Consider the following 21,278-nt stretch of genomic DNA (forward strand, 5'->3'; position numbering starts at 1 on the left):
CCAAGGGGAGTCAATTCTCGATAACGCTAATGTCGCGTATGATAGGTTACATAAAATGGTGGTAAAAGATGACGCGGCCAAATTGCAGAATCTGCCGGCATCTGAGCTTTCACGGAAATATCTTCATCTAATTAGTCAGGTGAGACTTTACTCTTATCATGTGCATCCCTTTCTTTTCTTTTTTTTTTTTAATTATTTGCCACTATTTATTTATTTATGGGGCGCTACATACTCTGTTGCCATTGCAAATGAATACGAGAAGCTTTCCCTAGAGATAGCTTCCCTCAAGGCTAAATACGAAGATGTTACTTCTATACTTAAGAATAAAGAAGATGACTTGGCTAATACAAAATCAAGCTTTCAAGATGAGAAAGTGAGACTTACCAAAGAATACTTTAATAAGCTGGAACTTGAGAAGCTAGCTGCCGTGGAAAGCTTTAAAAATTCTGATGAGTTCAAGGTGCTAATTGGTAAGGCTTGCTGTGATGGTTTTGACCAGTTCAAAGCTCTTGTTAGAAAAGATCGTCCAGACATAGATTTTTTTATGTATGATATTCTAGTTGACAACGAAGAAGAAGATTGAACTCCGTAGTAGTAGTCATATATATATATAAATATATATCAGGATTTTTTTGCTTTCTTAGTATGTCAATCCCTTAAAACTTTTCAGAATATCTCTTAATTCAGGAAATAGTTGTGTTGCTTCTGATATTTCACTACAAGAAATGTGGGCTTTTACGACATAGTATTTACGGAGCTTCTTTATTTTGCCTCGTGATTGCCACCATTTACGGAGTTTTTAAAAGAACCCTCGTAATTGTTACATGTTTTCACGAGGATTTAGTAGAATCTTCGTAGATAATTTTTTTTTTACGGTTTATTAAAGAGGTCGTGAATATTTAGATATATTTACGGCATATTTGTACACTTTTAACGGGATAAATGTTGCTCGTTGATAAATATTACATTTAAGGCCTTTTTTTTTTTTTTTTTTTTTCCCCGTAAATAAGCAATAGAACTTAAATTACTAAAATTACTTTAAAAATATATACAGAAAAGAATAAAAAAATGAACTTAAGTTCTTTTACGGTGTATTATAGACGCCGTGAATAGATTTCACATTTAAGGCGTATTTTTTGCCTCGTAGATAAGCAATACTATTTTTATCCTTCCCTTCCCGGGAAACTTAGCGCCAATTAAAAAACATTATTAAACATAATTAAGTTCTTTTACGGTGTAGTAAAGACGCCGTGAATAAATTTCACATTTAAGACGCCTTTTTTGCCCCGTAGATAAGCAATATTTTTCAAATAAAATTTTCCCCACTGGCGGGAAACTTAGAGCCAAATAGCAAAATAAATGATTTTTTTTTTAATGGAAAACATAATTAAAAATTTGACAAAAACGACGTAGTTTTTGTCAATACCTTATATATCATGTCTAAGCCCTTTCTCTCTCTGCTCTCCTTCTCTCACGTTGAAGCTAGCCCTAACTTTCTCTCTGTGCTATCTCTCTTTAGACGAAAAAGATGCAGATGATGTTGTAGATTCCCTACTCAAGTTATCTTTCTGGTTCGCCTCTCTATTCGAGTTCTCTCTCTGGTTTAGACACGACAAATAACCATTTGGAGCCACAATTTCTTCGAATTTCATACGGCTATACACATCAATTTGGGGCAAAAAATCAAGGTTCGTCAATCTCTTTCTGTATATGTATCTATTAGGTTTGATTTTCTGTTTAAGAGTGTTTTATATAATAAAAAAATGAAGCGATTCGGCGAAGAAGCCTTGTAGTGTTGTGTATTTTGTTCCGTTGTGTGCGTGTGTGTGGATATTACAAATGATCTCTTTTAAAGTATGATTTTCTTTTCAACCTTCAACCTTCTAAAGTATGATTTTCTTTTCGTTTGGGCCATGAAATGATCTCTTTTCCATCACTTTGAGCTTTGAAAGAGTCATGGAGTTGAAAATTGATATATATATATATATATATATATATATATATATATATATATATATATATGTATTATATGTTGTTGTCACCAAGAGAATTGCATGACTCTATCATATAGGTCACGCAACTCCGCTCGACCCCCCCCCCCCCCCCTCCCTTTTTTTTTTTGGTTCCTTTCTTACAAATTTTAGTATTTATTAGACTACTAATTCTTTTATACCATTTCATGCTATATATATTTATTACTTACCAGTGTTGTAGTAGTTCAATCTGGTAGATAAACACACCGATGCTTCTGCTCCAGGTACATATACATATATATACATATATGTGTATACTGTGCTGGTTCATTCACTACTTTTCTTCATTTTTAAGTGAAAAAACTATATATTTCTCCAAAATCAAGACTCTATGTTTCACCTTTTGCATTCATTGTACCTTAAATCACTGGCAGAGAGAATTTCATCTAGACCTCGATGGATGAAATTTCATCTCTCTCTTCTTGTGTTATTATATGTATTTGGTATGTTATGCGAATTAGACTGAAGGTTCTGTAGATGTCGTTTCAATGGCGTCTGAATTCTTTGCTGTAGTGGGTTAGTAGAGATTTTCAACACATTTGCTCTAGGTCTCGACCGATAAAATTAATGTATTGAAACACGAATTAACTACGTTTAAAGTCTCTACGGTAGAGGATCCAAATTAATTTCAATGTGGTTATGGAATTTTTGTTAGGGGAAAATCCGAACAAAGGGAAGAACCGAAAGAGCACTCAAGTTTCTGTTTTTATTTTTTATTTTTTTTTAAAGTAGCAAGTGAGCTTAAAATGGTGTGCCTTATACCTAAAATAGCCGAACAAGTCCATAAAACCATATAACAATAAGCTGAAGGCCCAACAAATTTTAAGAAGAGAGAAAAAATAAATAAAAATCAAACAGGTAGGATCATATGATCCTCTGATTCAAATCGTAACTTTGACAACCATGTATGTTACTGACTCTTACTAATGTAAAACGTGCTTCAATTTAATGCCCTACTTGTTGAGGATCTCTTAAAATCAAATCTTGTATATTTTCAGGTGCAATCACTGGAGCTATAATAACTCCTCTTAATGTCATAAAAACTAGATTAATGGTTCAGGTATAGATAATGGATCTTTTTCTCACTTTTCTTTCTGTCTTAATCTTTTTCATAGAAGGGGAGTAATGCAAATTCCTTCTTCATTTCATCTTTTCAACCTTTGCAGGGGTCAGCAAACCAGTACAACGGTATATTTGATTGTGTTAGGACTATCATTAGAGAAGAAGGGACTGCTGCTCTTCTAAAGGTATGCTCTTCCACGCTACGCCTTTTATCCCATAAGATAAGATGCAATTCAAAGTATAGTAATCATTCTCTGTGTTCTTTTCTCTCGTTGCTCTTTTCAATTTACATGATAGCATGGGAAACTATTAAGAAAAATGCCCTAATTTTGTCAAGATAGATAGCATTTCTAACTTACGGACAATGAGGGTCATATTTGAATAGGAATTGACTTAAATTAAAATTATATAAAACACTCTTAATCAAAAAATCAAAACTAATAGATACATATACAGAAAGAGATTGACGAACCTTGATTTTTTGCTCCAAATTGATGTGTATAGCCGTCTGAAATTCGAAGAAATTGTGGATTCAAAATAGGAACCCTAGTTTCTTCATAGAACGAACAAATACAAGCAATCTTTGATGCCTCCCTCAATGAATTGTCAAACTTTGCTTGAAATTAGAGCAAGGATTAGGGTTCTTTTACGGAGATCTTCATTTCAGAAACTCATGTCTGACAGCTTCAACAACTTGAATAAGTTAGCTTCAAATTAAATCTCATACATCTACACCATATCAAAATAATTTATGAAAATAACACCCAGAACAACCCACACATCTACACTTTCATACACACATATATGCGTACACGAAAAATAATATCTAAAAATAACGTAAAATACCCAAACTCTGCCACACATCTGTAACATAAGATCTTATCCACCAACACCATACCAAAGTAAAATAAAACAAGAAAATTAAGGACCAAAATCAATAAACTAAAATATGCTCAGAGTGTGTGCTTGTGTGTGATACACACACACACACACACACACACATATATATATATTTAGATAAAGAAATACCTGGTAAAGGATTGCCTCTAAGAGAGAGATTTAACCAAGTGAGAGTGAGATATTGGGGCTTCAATCGAAAAAAAAAAAAGCAAAATTGGACTTCAATCTGATATTGAAAATGCATTGTGAGAGTAGAGAGAAAAAGGTAGTCTTCGACTTGAGAGATAAAGCAGAGATGTATATACTTAATAGTCAAAAACGTATATAGTACTTAATAGCCAAAAACTAAGTCGTTTATGAAGGTAGCATTACTTCATTACTATTAGTGAATCAGGGACGGTAAATTTATCGTCCCCAAAGGCATTTAAATTTTTTTTTGTTTTATTACAAAAAATTCATATTTCCATAAAATCACTTGGCGCTATATTTCCCGCCAGCAAAATTTTGGGGGAGAATTTTTTTTGGGCTCTAGGGACGGTAACTTATGGCCTGTGCCAAAAAATAGTGTTTTTAGGGACAGTTTTTTGTACTGTCCCTAAAAGATTGTCACTAATACCTCTTTTTCTTGTAGTGAGAGTTATTTCATTACCAACTTACTGTCACACCCCAAAACCATAGGGCGTGATAATAAGGTTAAAACAAAAAAAAATGGAACAACAGTTTTCAGCTTAAGAAAATTCTGCGCAGCGGTTACTCAAAAAAACATAGAAAATTCAATTATTATCGAAATGAAGCAAACTAAATTTTTTTAGAAACTAGACTCAGATGAAAATGTGACCGAGTCACTCCCGGATGCTAGAAAAACACCAAGGAAAACAGTTTTTGGAAGGAAGAAAGCTCTCACAGCTTGTGCTGAAATAGAACCAAGTGCAAAACTTTGGCCTGCTTAGTCTTTTAGATAGCCAATAAAATTTTGGGGCCTTAACCTTTAGAAACTAGACACTTGAAATAATAAAACTGGAAACTTTCATAATTTATTGATTTCGGGAAGGCCGTCAAATTCTTTTCTCAAATTCAGTTTCCAAACTGTGACCAGAAACCAAACAGCAGATGATATAAGATTTTTTTAAAAATATCCACTGATCGAAAAATTATAAAATTTTTTTGAGAGACTTTATACACAAAGGGAAACATATGGTAAAAATTTCACAGCGTTTGAAGCATTACAACCTTTGATTAAAATTCGTTTCCAAGAAAGTACTAGAGGAAATTTAAAACAGATTTTTTTTTTTTCTTTAAATAAAACCCTCTAACAGAAAATTCAGAGCTTACTCCCATGAACAACTTATATAATACATAGGCATAACAAAGATCTAAAGAGGCTAAGAATATATATATTGCATAAAGTCATCCATAGAAAGATAATTTCAGTCCAAATTTGTACACCCAAAATAAAGAGTCACAGCTCTGATGCCAAGTCACTAAGTACATATGCTACCATTAGCAGGCTATACACAAAACATCTAGATACAGTACCCAATCCTAAAGAACACATAGTAGAGAGCATGTTGTCATCTTCACTCTAGCACAGCAACCACGACCTTAACATGGTTTCATAAGGCATCAAACATGAACAAAATAGTACTTCAGGCTAATATTTTACACAAAAACACCAAGCACAAGATGCTCCACAAAAGGATCCCATCTATGGGAACTCAAGCTCGGGTCTAGCATTGCCATCCTGAGCACCAAGACCTGAAAAATAAAAAGGGTGAGACAATGCCCAGTAGGAAAGCCTTTAACAAATGCCTCCATGAGGTTTTAGGTACATGATCTGATTTACATGAGAATTCGTTGGCCAAGTTTCTACCAAGACCAATTATAAAATGATGGAATTTAAAAAAAAAAAACAGTAGCTAAAAGAAAATCCCAGTTCCAAAACCATTTGAGAGTTAAAGTGAGTTAGTAAAGAGCTAGTCTTCATTTGGGCCTTTTGTCAAACAACTTTACTTCAATTAGAGTGATCCCAACTATCTCTTCCCCTTCGACTAGTAGGGATTCAACTTTGAATACCCATCTAGGGTCTACCACTGCGGGTTTATGGTCTTTCACCAACGGGTAGCTCATACCCAATTCCTCACCCCTTTCGCCCGGGACATCACCCTCCTAGTCCCAAAGTTAAGTAATAGAATAATTCAATCCAAACAATTTAAGACAACTCAATTACAACATTCCAGAATCTAAGCAGAATTATTTTGGTGTAAAATTGATAATATACATCAGTCTATCAACATGCTAAGTTTTGATTGGAAAACAATTTACCCGTGTAGAGTTCTGAAATAAAATCAGAAGCAATACTTGTATGTAACCAAAACTCAGATCATGACCAAGCATATGTATAATATCTTAGCTAAAATCAAGCATTTGACTACAAGAAAATCATGTACTTGTAACAAGAAAAACTATAATTTCAAGGAACATTAAATTGGGAAACAGAACTTTAAAAAAATAACTCTCAAGGCTGCAAGAGTTAAGAGAATCCTTACCCAATTGAAGGTAACAACTGGAGGTGGTGAGATTAGATGGCGTGTGGGTAAAATGCCTACATTTTCAGCCTTAGTCCGAACTAATGCATTAGAAGATCATTTTCCAATTGGTCCAGATTGTTGGAAAGTATGGATTGATGATATCTTGGTCGGCGACTGTCTTTTGTATCGAGTAAGCCTAAATGGAAATTTTTATCTTCGTGATGCTAACACAAGCTCAGTTTTATGGCCTAAGAAATATGTGAAAATTATTCAAGTCAATTAGTCATTCATTAACTTATTATTATATTTCTTAAATTAGTCATACGATCTGATTTTTTATGTATTTGTTGGCATTCCATTTTTGAAATATTTTTTTTGACATGATTGATTATCACCAGTTCATTAGGAGCAGAAGAATCAGAATTTCTATGATTCCAGTCTACAACAAAGGTCAAATACTAAGCATTTTTTATGATTGCACAATTTTAATGCTTTTTATACTCATACTTAGGGGGTCACGTGCCTTTAAGTGACCAATTTTGCGGTGTATCTTGAACTTTATTACCTTATTGGTACATCGGCCTGTGTGGAGGCCATTAAATTTTATTTCTTGTTTTAAAATGTTGAAAGCATGGGAGTATGGGATCATCGTATGTTGAGGTTTTGATTGATTGTTGTGGCGGAGAAGTTGTTGATGTCATGCCCCCATTTCAATAACGGGTTCCCTCACCCAAAACATTACGTGGCATGACTAAAACTTAAACTCATCATGTAACAAAATAAAATAATAACTGGCATTTTTACTAGAAATCAGTAACCGTACAAATAAACAAAAGATAAGGTGTTCCATTTGAACAACAAGTAACAAAATCCAATAATTACATTATTCCACTCAACTAATGTCTGGCGTAAAATAAAAATAAACTAAAAACAATTATCTAGTAAGCTCGTCATAGCATCATTAATTCTGCTCCATAGGCGCCTTACCTGAAATGTTTAAATAAAGGGTGAGTTCACAACTCAACAAGTAAACTCTTACTACCTCTTATCAAAAATTGCACAATATATCATAGAAATTATTGTTTTTATATCCTTCCTTCCACTTAGTTTTTTTTTTTTTTTTTGGGTACAATTCCCAGTCTTCCGGAATATAAAGAATATAAATCTTGATACACACAAAAGAATGCATAGAATCTTAACATATTTATGCATCATAACTATCAAGGACTCAAGTACAATAAAAAGTATATAAAGCTTACCAGATTACCAAAAAAAATATCAGAATTGCTATTAATGGAAAGCCATGTGACTACTTCCATAACATTTTGCCTTCAATAATTGGAGATGCAAAGCTTTGAATTTGATGTTCTCCCTCAAAAAAAAAAAAAAAAAGAGTAAAAATATTCTCTTCTCCCTCAGTTGTTTCCAAATTAACCATTCTAAGAGCTCCATCTTCCTCTTTGGAGTTTCCTCTTTGATGTTGTTCTTTCATGCCAAACTTGATTCAGTTAGGTACTTAATTGGGACTCCCCTTACTCTCTGAATCAGTTAGGTCGTGTCTGTAAGGCAACCAAAATGCCTTTTTGAAGAGCATATTGCTGTTGAATATAGCCAATTCCCAACTCCCTTTTAATTATGATTAAGAATGCCAACAACATGTTCTATTCCGATCCGGCCGATTGTTTTTTTCCCTGTTATATTTTCGTCTGCTTTGTTGGTTGTTGTTGTGTGTATATATATATATATATATATATATATATATATATGTTCTGTTACTATTGCAGTCCTAGCTATCTTTAGCTATGATCTTCTTGTTGCTGTTATTCCCTCTTTTTTCTTTCCTTAATTTCCTTGTTCTTCATTTATCTTTTGGTTATTCTGATGTATGGCTTGCATGTGTCGAGGATTTCGATCTGTATACTTTTTACAAAATTGATCACATAATTAGTATAGAACAAATCTGTATAAATACCATCATTTAATTAGAAAACAACATTTAATAACAAAGATAAAACATTTAAATATAATTCTAAAATGATAACTGAATGGAAACACGACTTTAATTTAGTATAAACATATATATGAGCTAAAAAATTACAATTAACAATGTTTATAGTTATACAACAATGAAAAGAATAATGGCATAACTTGAACAATTAAAATAAAGAACACATAAATTAATATAAAGTTAAATTAAAATTTTACTTTCGAACTATGTACTATTCTAAATTCGATACTTTATCCCCAGATATAGTCATACAGGTATTGGAGGCAATATACTGACTCAAGATACAACCCAAATGCTTGTATATAGGTAGTGTTTCCTCTTGGCAGGTATACTAGCAACCATGACTACATTTTGTTGTCCATAAACACATAAAAAAGTGAAGTAGATAAATGAATATTTACACAGTATATATAGTGTGCAACCTTTAAAAAAATTAACTAGCTAGTGAAACAATATTCACAAGGAATGGGTGTCATCTTGATAGAGATGGTTTTACTTTGTCGGATATTTATATATGAAATAGATTAAGAGTTGTTTAAACTATGATTCATACTTGCACAAAGTGCATACAAAAAGAGAGGTCTCAAAGCAGAAAAGCAACCGTTTCTTATATATGGTTCACCCTCTTCAAAGAAAATAAAATAAAATAATTAATTTCCATAATCATGAATTATCTTTATATACGCCTTTTGAGGCAATTTGTAAAGGGATGAATTTGGATCCCGTGAAGCAAAGAGATGTAAATCCTTTGGAGTAAATAGGCTTAAAGTAAGCTCTATATATGATAGAAATAACATGTGCATTTGTGTTCGTGAGTGTGTGTTTGTGTGTGTGTGTGTGTGTGAGAGAGAGAGAGAGAGAGAGAGAGAGAGAGAAACCTGGAATTGTGTTTGTCAACAAAACTGAAACTTCTGTATCAGCTAGATGAATCTTTGTTTCACTAGGTTGGCCGATGAATGTGGAGTGGTGATGTCCATGCCAAAGCCTTTTCAAGCAAACAGTCCTTAACTTTGTACCTCAATTTCGTTACCTATTCAACCTTAATCTTCATAGTTAACTTGTTTTATCCCATTCAACAATAGAACAATGCACAGGAATAGTTAAATATCATTGGAAAAACATATCCTATCCCGCTAAATTAACATTTTCTATATAAAAAAAATTCACAATTACAATTAATCCATCTTTCAAATACAATTGGAGATGCAAGAAAATGGCCCATTATGCACATTTGTTTTGCAAATGATCTCATACTTATTATCTGTCATTAATTAAAAGTAGAAAGATTTTGTATATATGCTGCATTTAGGGCGTTTCTGATTAAGGATATAAATGGTGTTGTTAAACATATAATATGTGGAAGTTCAAGGCCGAACAGACAATGAAGTAGACAGAAACTAGCAAAGACCTGTTCACTTGACAAAGATAGCATGGAAACCACTCACCAATGATGATTCAATACAATTATATACATGTATATATAGTTCACTCATATTATTCTCTCTTCCTCCAATGGGATCACAAGAATGATTGACCCTCATAAGTTTAAACCAATAAAATTTCTCCATGGTGTAGAAGAGAGGTGGATATATAGGACATAATATTAGAAGTTAACTCTGTCAGAGCGTCCGACCCTCCCTGTGATAGTATAAGCAACTTGATGATTTATAGGTAATAACATGTCTTCGATCTGTCTACCCACAAGCATTGACTGACAGGTGATGAAAACACTTGTGTGTGTCTTTAAAAGAGAGGGATAACCGAAACAAAAGTAAAAAAAAAAAGAAAAGAAAAAAAAGATGGAGCCTTATTGTATAGTTTTATTTGCAGGTTGATAGTTTTATTTCTGGCTGTGTAAGCTCCTATTGTTAAAGGAGTCTTGTCACACCTCAAATTCGGATAAAAAAGAAAGATGTGGGGGAAATAGTACCCCGACCAATGTTAATTTACAGATAGAGATTATTATTTATTTATTTATTTTTAGCTTAAAATACTTGTCTTTCTAAAAAAAGTCAACATAAAATAAGTACTCTTTGGTCCACATAATATCTCTGGACCATTAGTGAACACAATGAAGTGTTGGTGCATAACACATTACATACAGTAGTGAGAGTAAGAGGCCGAGTTACAAAGGAAAAGTAGTTGACAAGGGGCAAAAAAACTAAATAACACCCACTGAAGCGCATAAGAAACTGGACCAACAATAATAAACATCCTAGAGAGTGAGAGAGACCAAATAAAGTAACTTTTCTCAGTCACAATACTGCAATGCCTAATGCATCTTTACACTTCAATATATCCTTGCCCGCTCCATATTCCATCACCTGTGAGCCAAGTCTTGCACTTATGCATATTTCATCACCGGTGATTGGTCACATAGTTAAAAAATGTGATGACAGAAGAATGGAACGAAAACTTGCCATAAAGAAAATAGGAAAGAGAGAAAGACTGCACATTGGTATAAATTTATTCGTGATTAAGTGCCCACATATAACAAACATAACAAGTCAAACATAACAAATTATGCAGTGTTCAATTCCCAAGAGATTAGTTCCAAATCCTTACATCTTAAATGCCCACATTCAGCTGAACATTGTAGCTCTACAAGCATATATAATATGAATATAATGATGTGTATAATGACAAAAATGCCCTTATAAAGGCTGTAGGCCAATTAAGTGTGTTGTCGCAGAATTCTTTAACTTATAAGGGCTGCAATGACTTCCTTGAAACTCCAGTGAGTACATGAGCTTATATCAGTTTGTAATTCAATTAGTAAACCTCCAAGATATGGCAAACAACACTTGACCAAACCCCAACATGCCAATAAACCATGATCAAATTACATTTAGCCATACTCCTTCATTTAGGAAAAAAAAAATTGCATTTAGCCCTTTAAGCATGCATTTTGTCATTAAAAGAGCAAATCTCAAGATAAACATATTAGGGACCAACAGAGTAGAACGATCACCCTAGATTCCCATAACCATCACACTTAAGGTTTGTTGGAAAATTCCTGTAAAAGATGTTCTCTACTTAATTGAAGCACTCATAGCTATAAGATTTGGAGTCTTATTTAGAAACTTGAGAACTTTGCTTAGGGAAAAGAAATAAATAAAAACATATAAACTTTAACTAATTAAACTAATATAGACCAACTAAAAACCATGAACAAAGGTTCATTACAATAATTTGGACCAAAATATGACCCATAAATCCTACTGCAGCCCAAAAACGGAAAATCTGAAAAATTATTAAAATAGAACATAAAAAGAAAACATATATAAATTAAACTAGCAACAAATTGAGATAATATATATATATATATATATATATATATATATATATATATATATATATATATATATAAGACTTGACTTGTATTCAAAGTTTCAGATTTGCTCATAATCGTTGCACCAAAAACCTACAATGTTTCCGATTTGTTTCAGAATGTTTCAGATTTGCTCATAATCATGAGATAAAGAGACTACATATTATGATATTGTAGTGTTTATGAATATAAAGAGATTATAATATTGTCTGTTCTCATGCATCCTTGCAAAAATCTAGTATTCAATTAAGGAAAATTATCTGCTTCAAATATAAAAGCAGATCTAAGGAAAAAATTCTTAGCAAAATGTTTGTATTTGATTCATAAATGATAATCTTATTATTTCCCTTTTTTATTAGCATTCTGAATTTGAGACTTGTGTGATGCAGCTACCTTCTTGGATTTTGCAGCTACTTCCTTGGATTTTATACAGTGAGGTGATTTTTTGACAAGTGCAGACTGAAACTCAAGTGCTAGAAGGTTTATCAATTTTTCAACAGAAGTGTTAAGAAATTGATAAATTTCTTGACAAATAGATGTACTTTCTATTTTGGAACATTGATAAATGATGCATTGTAAAAATGTTTTAACTCTTTTGATATATTTAATGGGATATGTATGTTTTTGAATTGAAATGAATTATAGCTGAAAGTGATGTGAATTATAGGTAGTGGATGATTAACAGAAATTAAATAAGGGTGCATTATATATATATATATATATATATATATATATATATATATTATTTACGGGGAGCTTAAAATACCGTGTAAATAAGTGAAAATCTTCCTTAAATAACTTAACTACGGCATATATGGCAAGTCGTGAGAATGGTTTATATTATTTACGGGTACCTAAAATTTGTCGTAGAAAAGTTTTCTACAGCATGATTTAGTGCCTCGTGAGATTATTTACGGGTAGTTAAAATTCGCCTTAGAAAACTTTTCTACGGCATGCTTCTGCACCTCGTCAGATTATTTATGGGTAGTTACAACTTGTCGTAGAAAACTTTTCTACGGCATCCGCGGATACCTCGTGAGATTATTTACGGGTAGTTATACTTCGCTGTAAAAAACTTTTCTACGGTAGGCGATGGTGTCTCGTGAGTTTTCTATGGGTAGTTACAATTCGCCGTAGAAACCTTTTCTACGGCATGCCTCGGCACCTCGTAGGTTAATTAAATAAAATTTAATATATATAAACGAAATTATTTTCTACGGCAAATCTATTGTTGTTTTTCTACGAGGTCGATTTTTTCCCTTAAAAAAAATTGAGTATTTATGGAACCCTCATACACTAGTGCCTAGAATGCGCCGTGAATAGGTTTTCACGGCGTTTTTGGCCCCTCGTAGAAGCTCTTTTTTCTTGTAGTGTTTTATCTTTCATGAAGTTGCTCTATACTTATTATTTCCTTATACAGAATTCCTTTTCTATTGATGCGGCTCTCCCTTTGTGGTCTTGAACACATCTTTATTAAAGAAATATTCAAACACTTTTTCAAGCTTCACTCAGCCCGTCCTTCTTCTGAAGGAATGTGGCTTTACGAGCTTCACCTAACTCGTCCCTTTAATAAGGGAATGTCAATTATCTCTTTTAATAAAGAAATGGACTTAATGTTTTACTAGTCCTTTCGGAACTTATTAAATTCAATAATAATGCAGTTAGCAGTAGAAAAATGTGAAATAAAGACGAATAATTATTTTATTAAAACTTATCAAAAATAATATTCGATAGTCGATCACCAGCATTCATTAAACACTGGTCCGCTTTACTGAAGCTAAAAACATGCTATCACTTTAAAAGTGAAATAATAAAATAAAACATAACCTGGCATAAGTACTTACTGGTAATATTTCCTCAAATATCCTGCATTCCATGGGTGGGGAAGTTGGCTTCCTCCAAGTGTCTCTAACCAATATGCCACCGGTCTGTTGCTTTGGGTTACTCGATAGGGGCCCTCCGAGTTGGGAGCTAACTTTCCTTCCCCTTTTTCCTTAGTAGCCGAGGTAACCTTGCAAAACACCAGGTCTCCTGGCTCGAACCTTCTTAGCTTGACCCGGGCATTGTAGTACTTGGATACCTGCAACCTTAACTTGGGTCTGTTTTCTTTTTGCTTCTACCAGGTCTAAGTTTAATTGCAGTTCCATCTCGTTCTGTTGAGGTTCGAAATACTTGGTTTTGAAGGTGGCAACCTTTGTTTCTATTAGGATCACTGCTTCACTTCCAAAAGCTAACCTAAAGGGGGTCTCCCCAGTGGGGGTTCTCACGGTAGTGCGATAGGCCTATAAAACTCCGGGCATTTGTTCGGGCCACAAGCCCTTGGATTTTTCTAGACGTGTCTTGATCATCTTTTGTATTGTCCGATTCGTGACCTCAACTTGTCCATTGGCTTGGGGATAGGCCAGAGAAGAGAAATGAACTTTGATCCCAAGCTCATTACAAAAATCAAGGAACTGTTCACTTTCAAACTGTTTCCCATTATCTGTCACAATTACCCTTGGTGCTCCGAATCTGCAGATTATTGTCTTCCAAAAAAACTTCTTTACTTCATTTGCTCTAATATGAGCTAATGGCTCAGCTTCTACCCATTTGGTGAAGTAATCGATAGCCACAATTGCGTATTTAGTTTGTCCCTTCCCTGGGGGTAAGGGGCCGACGAGGTCCGTCCCTCATTGGGCAAAAGGCCACAGCCCTGTAAAAGGGGTTAACTCTTCTGCTGGTCGTTTTGGGACATTGGCGAATCTCTGGCATTTGTCACATTTCTTCACAAAATTAAGGACATCTTTCTTCATAGTAGGCCAAAAGTATCCTTGTCGGATAGCTTTATACGCTAGTGATCTACCCCCAGTATGGTTTCCATAAAGGCCTTTATGTATGTCCTTTATAATGTAGTTGGCCTCATCAATGGAGACACAACGCAAGTAGGGTAGAGAAAATCCCTTTTTGTAGAGAACCCTATTAAAGAGGGAATATTTTGCTGCACGCATCCTGATCTTTCGTGCTTCCATGCGATCCTGGGCAGCTCTTCGTTCTTTATGTACCTGATAATAGGTTATGCCCATTCCATGCCTTGGATCACCTAGTGTGTTTTCAGTGGCCAATCCCAGGTTGTGCTAGGCTCAAATGTTCCACATATATGCCTTTATCTTCCTCTGTGGTTACTAGTCGAGCTAGGGCGTCTGCCTACTCCTTATCTTCTCGGGGGATCCGATGAATAGAGAACTTCTTAAAAAAGCTTTTGATATCTTCTATCTTATGCAGATAGGTCTTCATCTTCTCATCCTTGGCTTCATATTTCCCCTCAACTAGTCCAGTTATTAGTTGAGAATCAGTATACGTATTAGTGGCTCAACTTCCAGGGCTTTAGCCATCCTGAGGCCTGCCAGGAGGGCTTCATATTCCGCCTCATTGTTAGTTGCCTTAAATCCAAACCTGAGTGCATATTTGATATATTCCCCATTTAGGGAGACAATTACTAGCCCTACCCCACTTGCACGGGCGTTGACTGACCCATCCACGTATAATGTCCAAGTAGATTCAGTTTCTTCTTACTCATTTACGCGATGCTCGTGCCCATCTTCTGGTGTGAATTCCATTATAACATCTGCTAGTACCTGGGCTTTTAAGGCCATTCTGGGTTTGTATTGGATATCGAACTCTCCAAGTTCTACCGACCACTTCATGAGTCACCCCGAAGTATCAGGTTTGCTGAGAACCTGCCTAAGTGGTTGGTCTGTCAATATTATTATTGTATACGCTTAGAAGTAAGGCCTGAGTTTCCTCGCAGAGACAACTAGAGCAAATGCCAACTTTTCTATCCTTGGGTACCTCTCTTCTGCCCCCCGAATGCACGGCTAGTATAATATACTGGTTTCTGGTTTCCATCCTCTTCGCGAACTAAGGCTAAGCTTACTGCCGATGGAGAAACCGCCAAGTACAAATATAACTGCTCTCCTTGCATCGCCCGTGATAGTAACGGTGGTGAAGTGAGATACTTCTTTAACTCTATAAAAGCTTACTCTCACTCAGGTGTCCATGAAAAAGCTTTCCTGAGCACACGGAAAAAAGGCAAACACCTATCTGCTGCCCTGGAAATAAACCTGTTCAGAGCAGCGATCCTTCCCGTTAATCTTTGAAGTTTCTTGGTCGATGCTGGAGACCGCATGTTGAGAATTGCCTGGACTTTCTCGTGGTTGGCCTCTATTCCTCTCCTACTTACCATATAACCAAGGAATTTCTCAGAGGAGATACCAAAGGCACATTTATCTGGGTTAAGTTTCATTTGGTGCTTCCTGAGGACTTAGAATGTCTCCTGTAGATCAGCTAGGTGGTCTTGAGCTTTCAAGCTTTTTACGAGCTTGTCATCCACATATATTTCCATATTCCTCCTGATTTGGTTGTTGAACATCAAGTTAACTAGCCGCTGGTATGTTACACCAACGTTTTTGAGCCCAAAAGGCATCACCTTGTAGCAATATAAACCTCTGTTCATGACGAAAGAGGTCTTCTCTTTGTATGGTGGATGCATTGAGATTTGGTTATACCCTGAATATGCATCCATGAAACTGAGCAGCTCATGGCCAGCCGTTCCTTCTACCAACATGTCGATTCTTGGCAGGGGGAAGCTGTCTTTGGGGCACGCCTTATTTAAATCGGTAAAGTCTACGCACAACCTCTATTTTTCATTGGCCTTTTTTACCAAAACAACATTGGCCAACCAGTCAGGATAATTAACCTCTTGGATGAAATCAGCTTTCATAAGCTTGTTCACCTCTTCTGATATAGCCATGTTCCTTTCCGCGGCAAATGTTCTTCGTTTTTGCCTGATAGGTTTGAATGTGAGATCCGTGTTTAATCGATGCTCAATCATAGCTGGATTAATACCAGGCATGTCTTCATGTGACCATGCGAACACATCTTGATTCTGTCTGAGGAACTGTACAAAACTATTTGTGAAATCTGAGGGGATCAGAGACCCTATCCTCACCTTTTTTTTTTGTTACATCAGTGTCAGTTAGGCATATCTTTACTAGGTCCTCAATTGGCTTGGCTCGGTCTTGCTCATTTTCTTCAATTTCTTCGACAACCAAAGCCTCTTGTTGTTTCTTTTCTTTGAGAGATGCAACATAGCATTCTCTGGCAGTGGTCTGGTCTTCTCTTAGTTTGCCTACACCATGATCTCTAGGGAAGTGCATCAAGAGGTGAAAGTCAAAGTGATTGCCCTCATCGAGTTTAAGGTTGTTCTTCCTAGAATGATATTGTAAGCAGATGGACAATCCACCACCAGGAAGTCTACCATGACAGTAATTTGTTTTAGGCTGGTTCTTGCATGACAGGAAGAATAACCGTTTTTAGAGGTAGACCTTACCTCCCGTGAATCCCACCAATGGTGATCTAGTAGGTCTGAGTTTCTCCTTATTAATCTTCATTTTGCTGAATGCATCAAGGAAAATGATATCAGCCGAACTTCCATTATCTACTAAGATCCGCCTAATACTATAGTTAGGGATCATCATGGTGACAACGAGAGGGTCGTCATGAGGTTGTTGCACGTCCTTAATATCTTCATCTAAGAATGTGATAATAGGATCACCTAGATGAGGCATTTTTCGATGTTGAATTTGTACTCCAACTTTGCACACCTCAGATGAGTTTCGCATTCTCCTGGCATAGGCCTTATCGGCTTAGTTTTATTCTCTACCTCCTGCACATCCCTCAGCTATGACCCTGATTTCTCCCATTGGTTGTTGATCAAAGGGGCTGTTATCTTGGCATGCTCTTGGTGTATTAATATCGGTTTTGTCATTCCCCACAATAAACTTTCGCATGTGCCCCCTTTGAATTAAAGTCTCAATCTGATCCTTGAGGTCTAAGCAATCCTCTGTGGTGTGCCCATGGTCTTTATGGAACCTATAGTACTTATCACGAGGTCTCCTCGCCAGATCTGACTTCAACTTTGGTGCTACTTTAGATATAGTTCATCCTGAATCTGCAGGAAAACTTGATCTATCAGCATATTTAAAGGAGTGTAATTTGTATACCTCTCCGCATTCTTATAACGAGACGCCCTTTCATTCTGGTTGACCATGGGTTTCTTATATTTGATTTCCTTTTCCTCTTTGGTTGTCAAAGCCGGCCTTTTATTGTCTGCCTTCTTATCCTTCCCTTCTTTTCCCTTTCTCACAATCATTGCATCTTCAACATTTATATGTTTTTTAGCCCGAACCAGCAACTCAGCCATGCTAGTAGGGGGTTTCTCTGATAAAGAGAAGAGAAATCTCGAGGTTTGGAGTCCTCCCATAAAGGCGGCTAGGGCCACCTTGTCATCCGCTTCCTCCACTTGCAACATCTCCGTGTTGAAATGACAAATGTAATCGCGCAGTGACTCTCCCTTCTGCTGCTTCACAGTAAGAAGGTAGGTAGCCGGCCTTCTATGCCTCTGTCCAGCAATGAAATGGCCCACAAAACGCTTACTCAATTCTTCAAAGGTTTCAATGGTCCCTGGTTTCAACTTGTTAAACCATACCCGTGCTGATCCTTTGAGGGTCGTTGGGAAGGCTCTGCACATGATCTCATCTGGCATCACGTGCAGATACATAAGCGCTTGAAAAGTCTCCAAGTGGTCGAGGGGATCTTTAGTTCCATCGAAACTCTCAATTGAGGGCATTCTAAATTTGCTCGGCAAGGGGTATTTCATAATCGAGGGGCTGAACGGCAAGTTGGTATTCTGCACCAGACCATCTATGGCTGTAATGTCTTTTCCCTTCATAGCCTGCATTACATCTTCCATCTTTGCCTTGAGATCCTGTATCTCTAAGTCAACATGAGAAATCTCCTCTGTCTTTTCAATGACAGTTGTATCTTCATAGGGTTGGGAACTCCGCGGAAGAGATGGGTGGATCACCTCTCTATATCGGTTCCCCACCTGGCTTTGTTCCACCTCAGTCTCATGTTGGGAAGGATAATTATCCTGCTCATCAAGATTCCTATTACCTCTATTTGGGTTCGAGAGGTCTTATCGTGGCAAGTTCTGTTGTGGAACAGGGTGTTGCAAGAGTGCTGCATTTTGCTGGATCAACTGGTCCATACCCTGATTCAGAGTTTGGACCTGTAGTTCCAATGCTACAAGCCGTTTCTGGTTGTTTGGGACGTCTAGGTTTTCACCCGACTCTTCATTTTGACCAGATCCTTGCGACGGTGTTCCTTCGGTAACCATACTGGACCGCAAACGTGTATACCCAACCGAGTAATTAATTAATTGAAGGGAATCGTCGTTCCCACAAACGGCGCCAACTGTTGAGGTTGAAATTCACCACGGCCTGGTACGACACCGTTTCTTGCAAAACAAAGACGGTAAAGTCAAACATCGGTGTGGTGCCGGCCATTAACCCTCCAACGATTAAGTTAGTAGGGATTTCTAGTGAAAGAATTTTAATCGTAATTCTCCTAGTAGGGGTTTTTTTTTTATGTATACCTTATTCTCGAGTCGCCTTCCTATTTATCGTCGCTTCCCTTATTCTTGATAAGGGAATTTCATCATCCTTATCCATGGAACTTATCCTATGAAAATCTTATCCTTAATAAGATTTGTCATTATTCGGATGGAAATCTTATCCTGGATAAGATTTGTGATGAGCACTGAAAAGTGCGCATTTAAACCCGTTAAGCTTAAGCATTCTAGTACCTTTATCTATCTTACTTTGTCGTTTTAGACCTATTACGTGTTATTTATATTTTCAGGCACTAATCCCAAAATTGAGCTAACTCAGCCAAATAAGAGCTTAATTGAAGCAATCCTGAGATAAACCAAAGAAGGGAGCAAAGTGGAGAAAGAAATGAGCAAAAAGGAATCAAGTTGTGCAGCTGAAAAGTTCGATCGATCCAATTTAGAGTTCGATCGATCGAACATCTATGATCGATCACAGTACTTCTCGATAGATTCAACCTTGGCCTTTGCTGAAATTCCAAGTTCGATCGATCGAACATCACCTTCGATCGATCGAACCCTATTTTGTCCTATTCAAATGATTGATCTTATCCACGGCTGTACGCCTACCAACCACTTTTGTCTTTTTCCCCATAAATATCTTGAAAATATCCCAGCCTTGTCATTATCCGGAGGAGTCAGACCACTTCGATCGATCCAAGATGCAGTTCGATCGATCAAACCCATTTTCGATTGATCCAAGTTAAGGTTCGATCGATCGAACTTCTTCCAGCAAGAAAAAGTTAAAGTCCAGCTCATTTATTCCGTCCTTCATCCAATCATTGGAGAATATGCCTTGCACGACCACAGCTCATCATGGGGTGTATTTGACCTACCTATATTAGGAATATGATACACTTTTTGAGAGAGTGTCTTGTCACACATTGAAAATTGATCTTAGAGGCTATTCTTGGAGAGGAGGAAGGAGGGAAGCTAGAGCACCATTGGAGGAGATCTTCACTAACAAGGAGCAGCCATGGAGTTAGCCCTTGAGGGTTGGATCATCACTACCATGAGTGGCTAGACATCCTCTTGGGGCTAGAGTTAGCCCCAAGCATGCTTTCTATACTCTAATCTTATGTATTATTGAGGGATTAGTGTTGTATGATACATCTTGATATTCATGTATATATAAATCTTGATTATTTCATGGTTTGTATGGTTTAATGCTTCCAATTGACTATTCTATTCTATCCATATGTCTATGTATGCTAGAGTAGGATATTTAATGTGCTTATCTCTAGATTTAGTGTTTTTGGTGCATGTCTATGTGTATTGATGCTATAGATCTAGAGATTATCAAGATGATATGCTTAATGAATGCTATTTTGGTTCATTTGATGGTTTATGCCTATTCTTGATGGTTTGTGCCTCTCCCTTAGTCTAGATAGCTTTATTTTCATGCTAGTAGTGTAGATTTAGTGTAGTGGTAGTGTAATGTTAGATGGGAGGACAATCTACTCTTGATGTTTGATGTTCCATGCTTATGAGTCCAAATGGTATATTCCTCTAATATTGTGTTGTATGTGGATTGTGAGCTTAATGAAGGATTAATGACTTGTTTTGATCTATTGTGCTATCCCCATGTTGTCTAGACAATATATGCTCTATTGTTTAGATATATTGTGCTCTTCACATGATGTTTAGACAATACTTGCTTGATTTGTCATCCTTGCCAATTGAATCAACCTAATGCACACACACCCTTATCATATTGCAACACATCCATTACCCTCAATTGATCACTTGTTAGTGGTATAGAAAAGTATTGCTTGGTGGTGATCTCTACACCCCAAGACCTCTCTCTCTCTCTTGTTTACTTCATATTATTTTATTTAGTTGAATTCAATTTAGCTTAATCAACCAACCAATCAATTGTGTGATCACTCGACCTACTAACCCTAATTACCATAGTTTCACAATTCGATAC

The 21,278-nt window shown here is 36.1% G+C and overlaps 1 protein-coding gene across 1 annotated transcript; it reads right to left on the bottom strand.

The window, feature by feature from the left end:
- Window positions 1-17,824: 17,824 nt before the first annotated feature.
- LOC132309495 (uncharacterized) lies at window positions 17,825-18,652 on the bottom strand. The gene has a single exon (XM_059807799.1). It carries the CDS (start codon window positions 18,650-18,652, stop codon window positions 17,825-17,827), a length of 828 nt encoding a protein of 275 aa, XP_059663782.1.
- Between the last annotated feature and the right edge of the window lie 2,626 nt (window positions 18,653-21,278).

This window comes from Cornus florida, unplaced genomic scaffold (assembly GCF_030987335.1).
Source record: "Cornus florida cultivar Cherokee Brave unplaced genomic scaffold, ASM3098733v1 CherokeeBrave_3.0.0_Hap2_Chr05, whole genome shotgun sequence".
Classification (NCBI taxonomy): Eukaryota; Viridiplantae; Streptophyta; class Magnoliopsida; order Cornales; family Cornaceae; genus Cornus; species Cornus florida.

Bases quoted from the DNA above. Each gene is read 5' to 3' on its own strand.
- LOC132309495 (XM_059807799.1), bottom strand. From the start codon at position 18,652: ATGGAAGATGTAATGCAGGCTATGAAGGGAAAAGACATTACAGCCATA.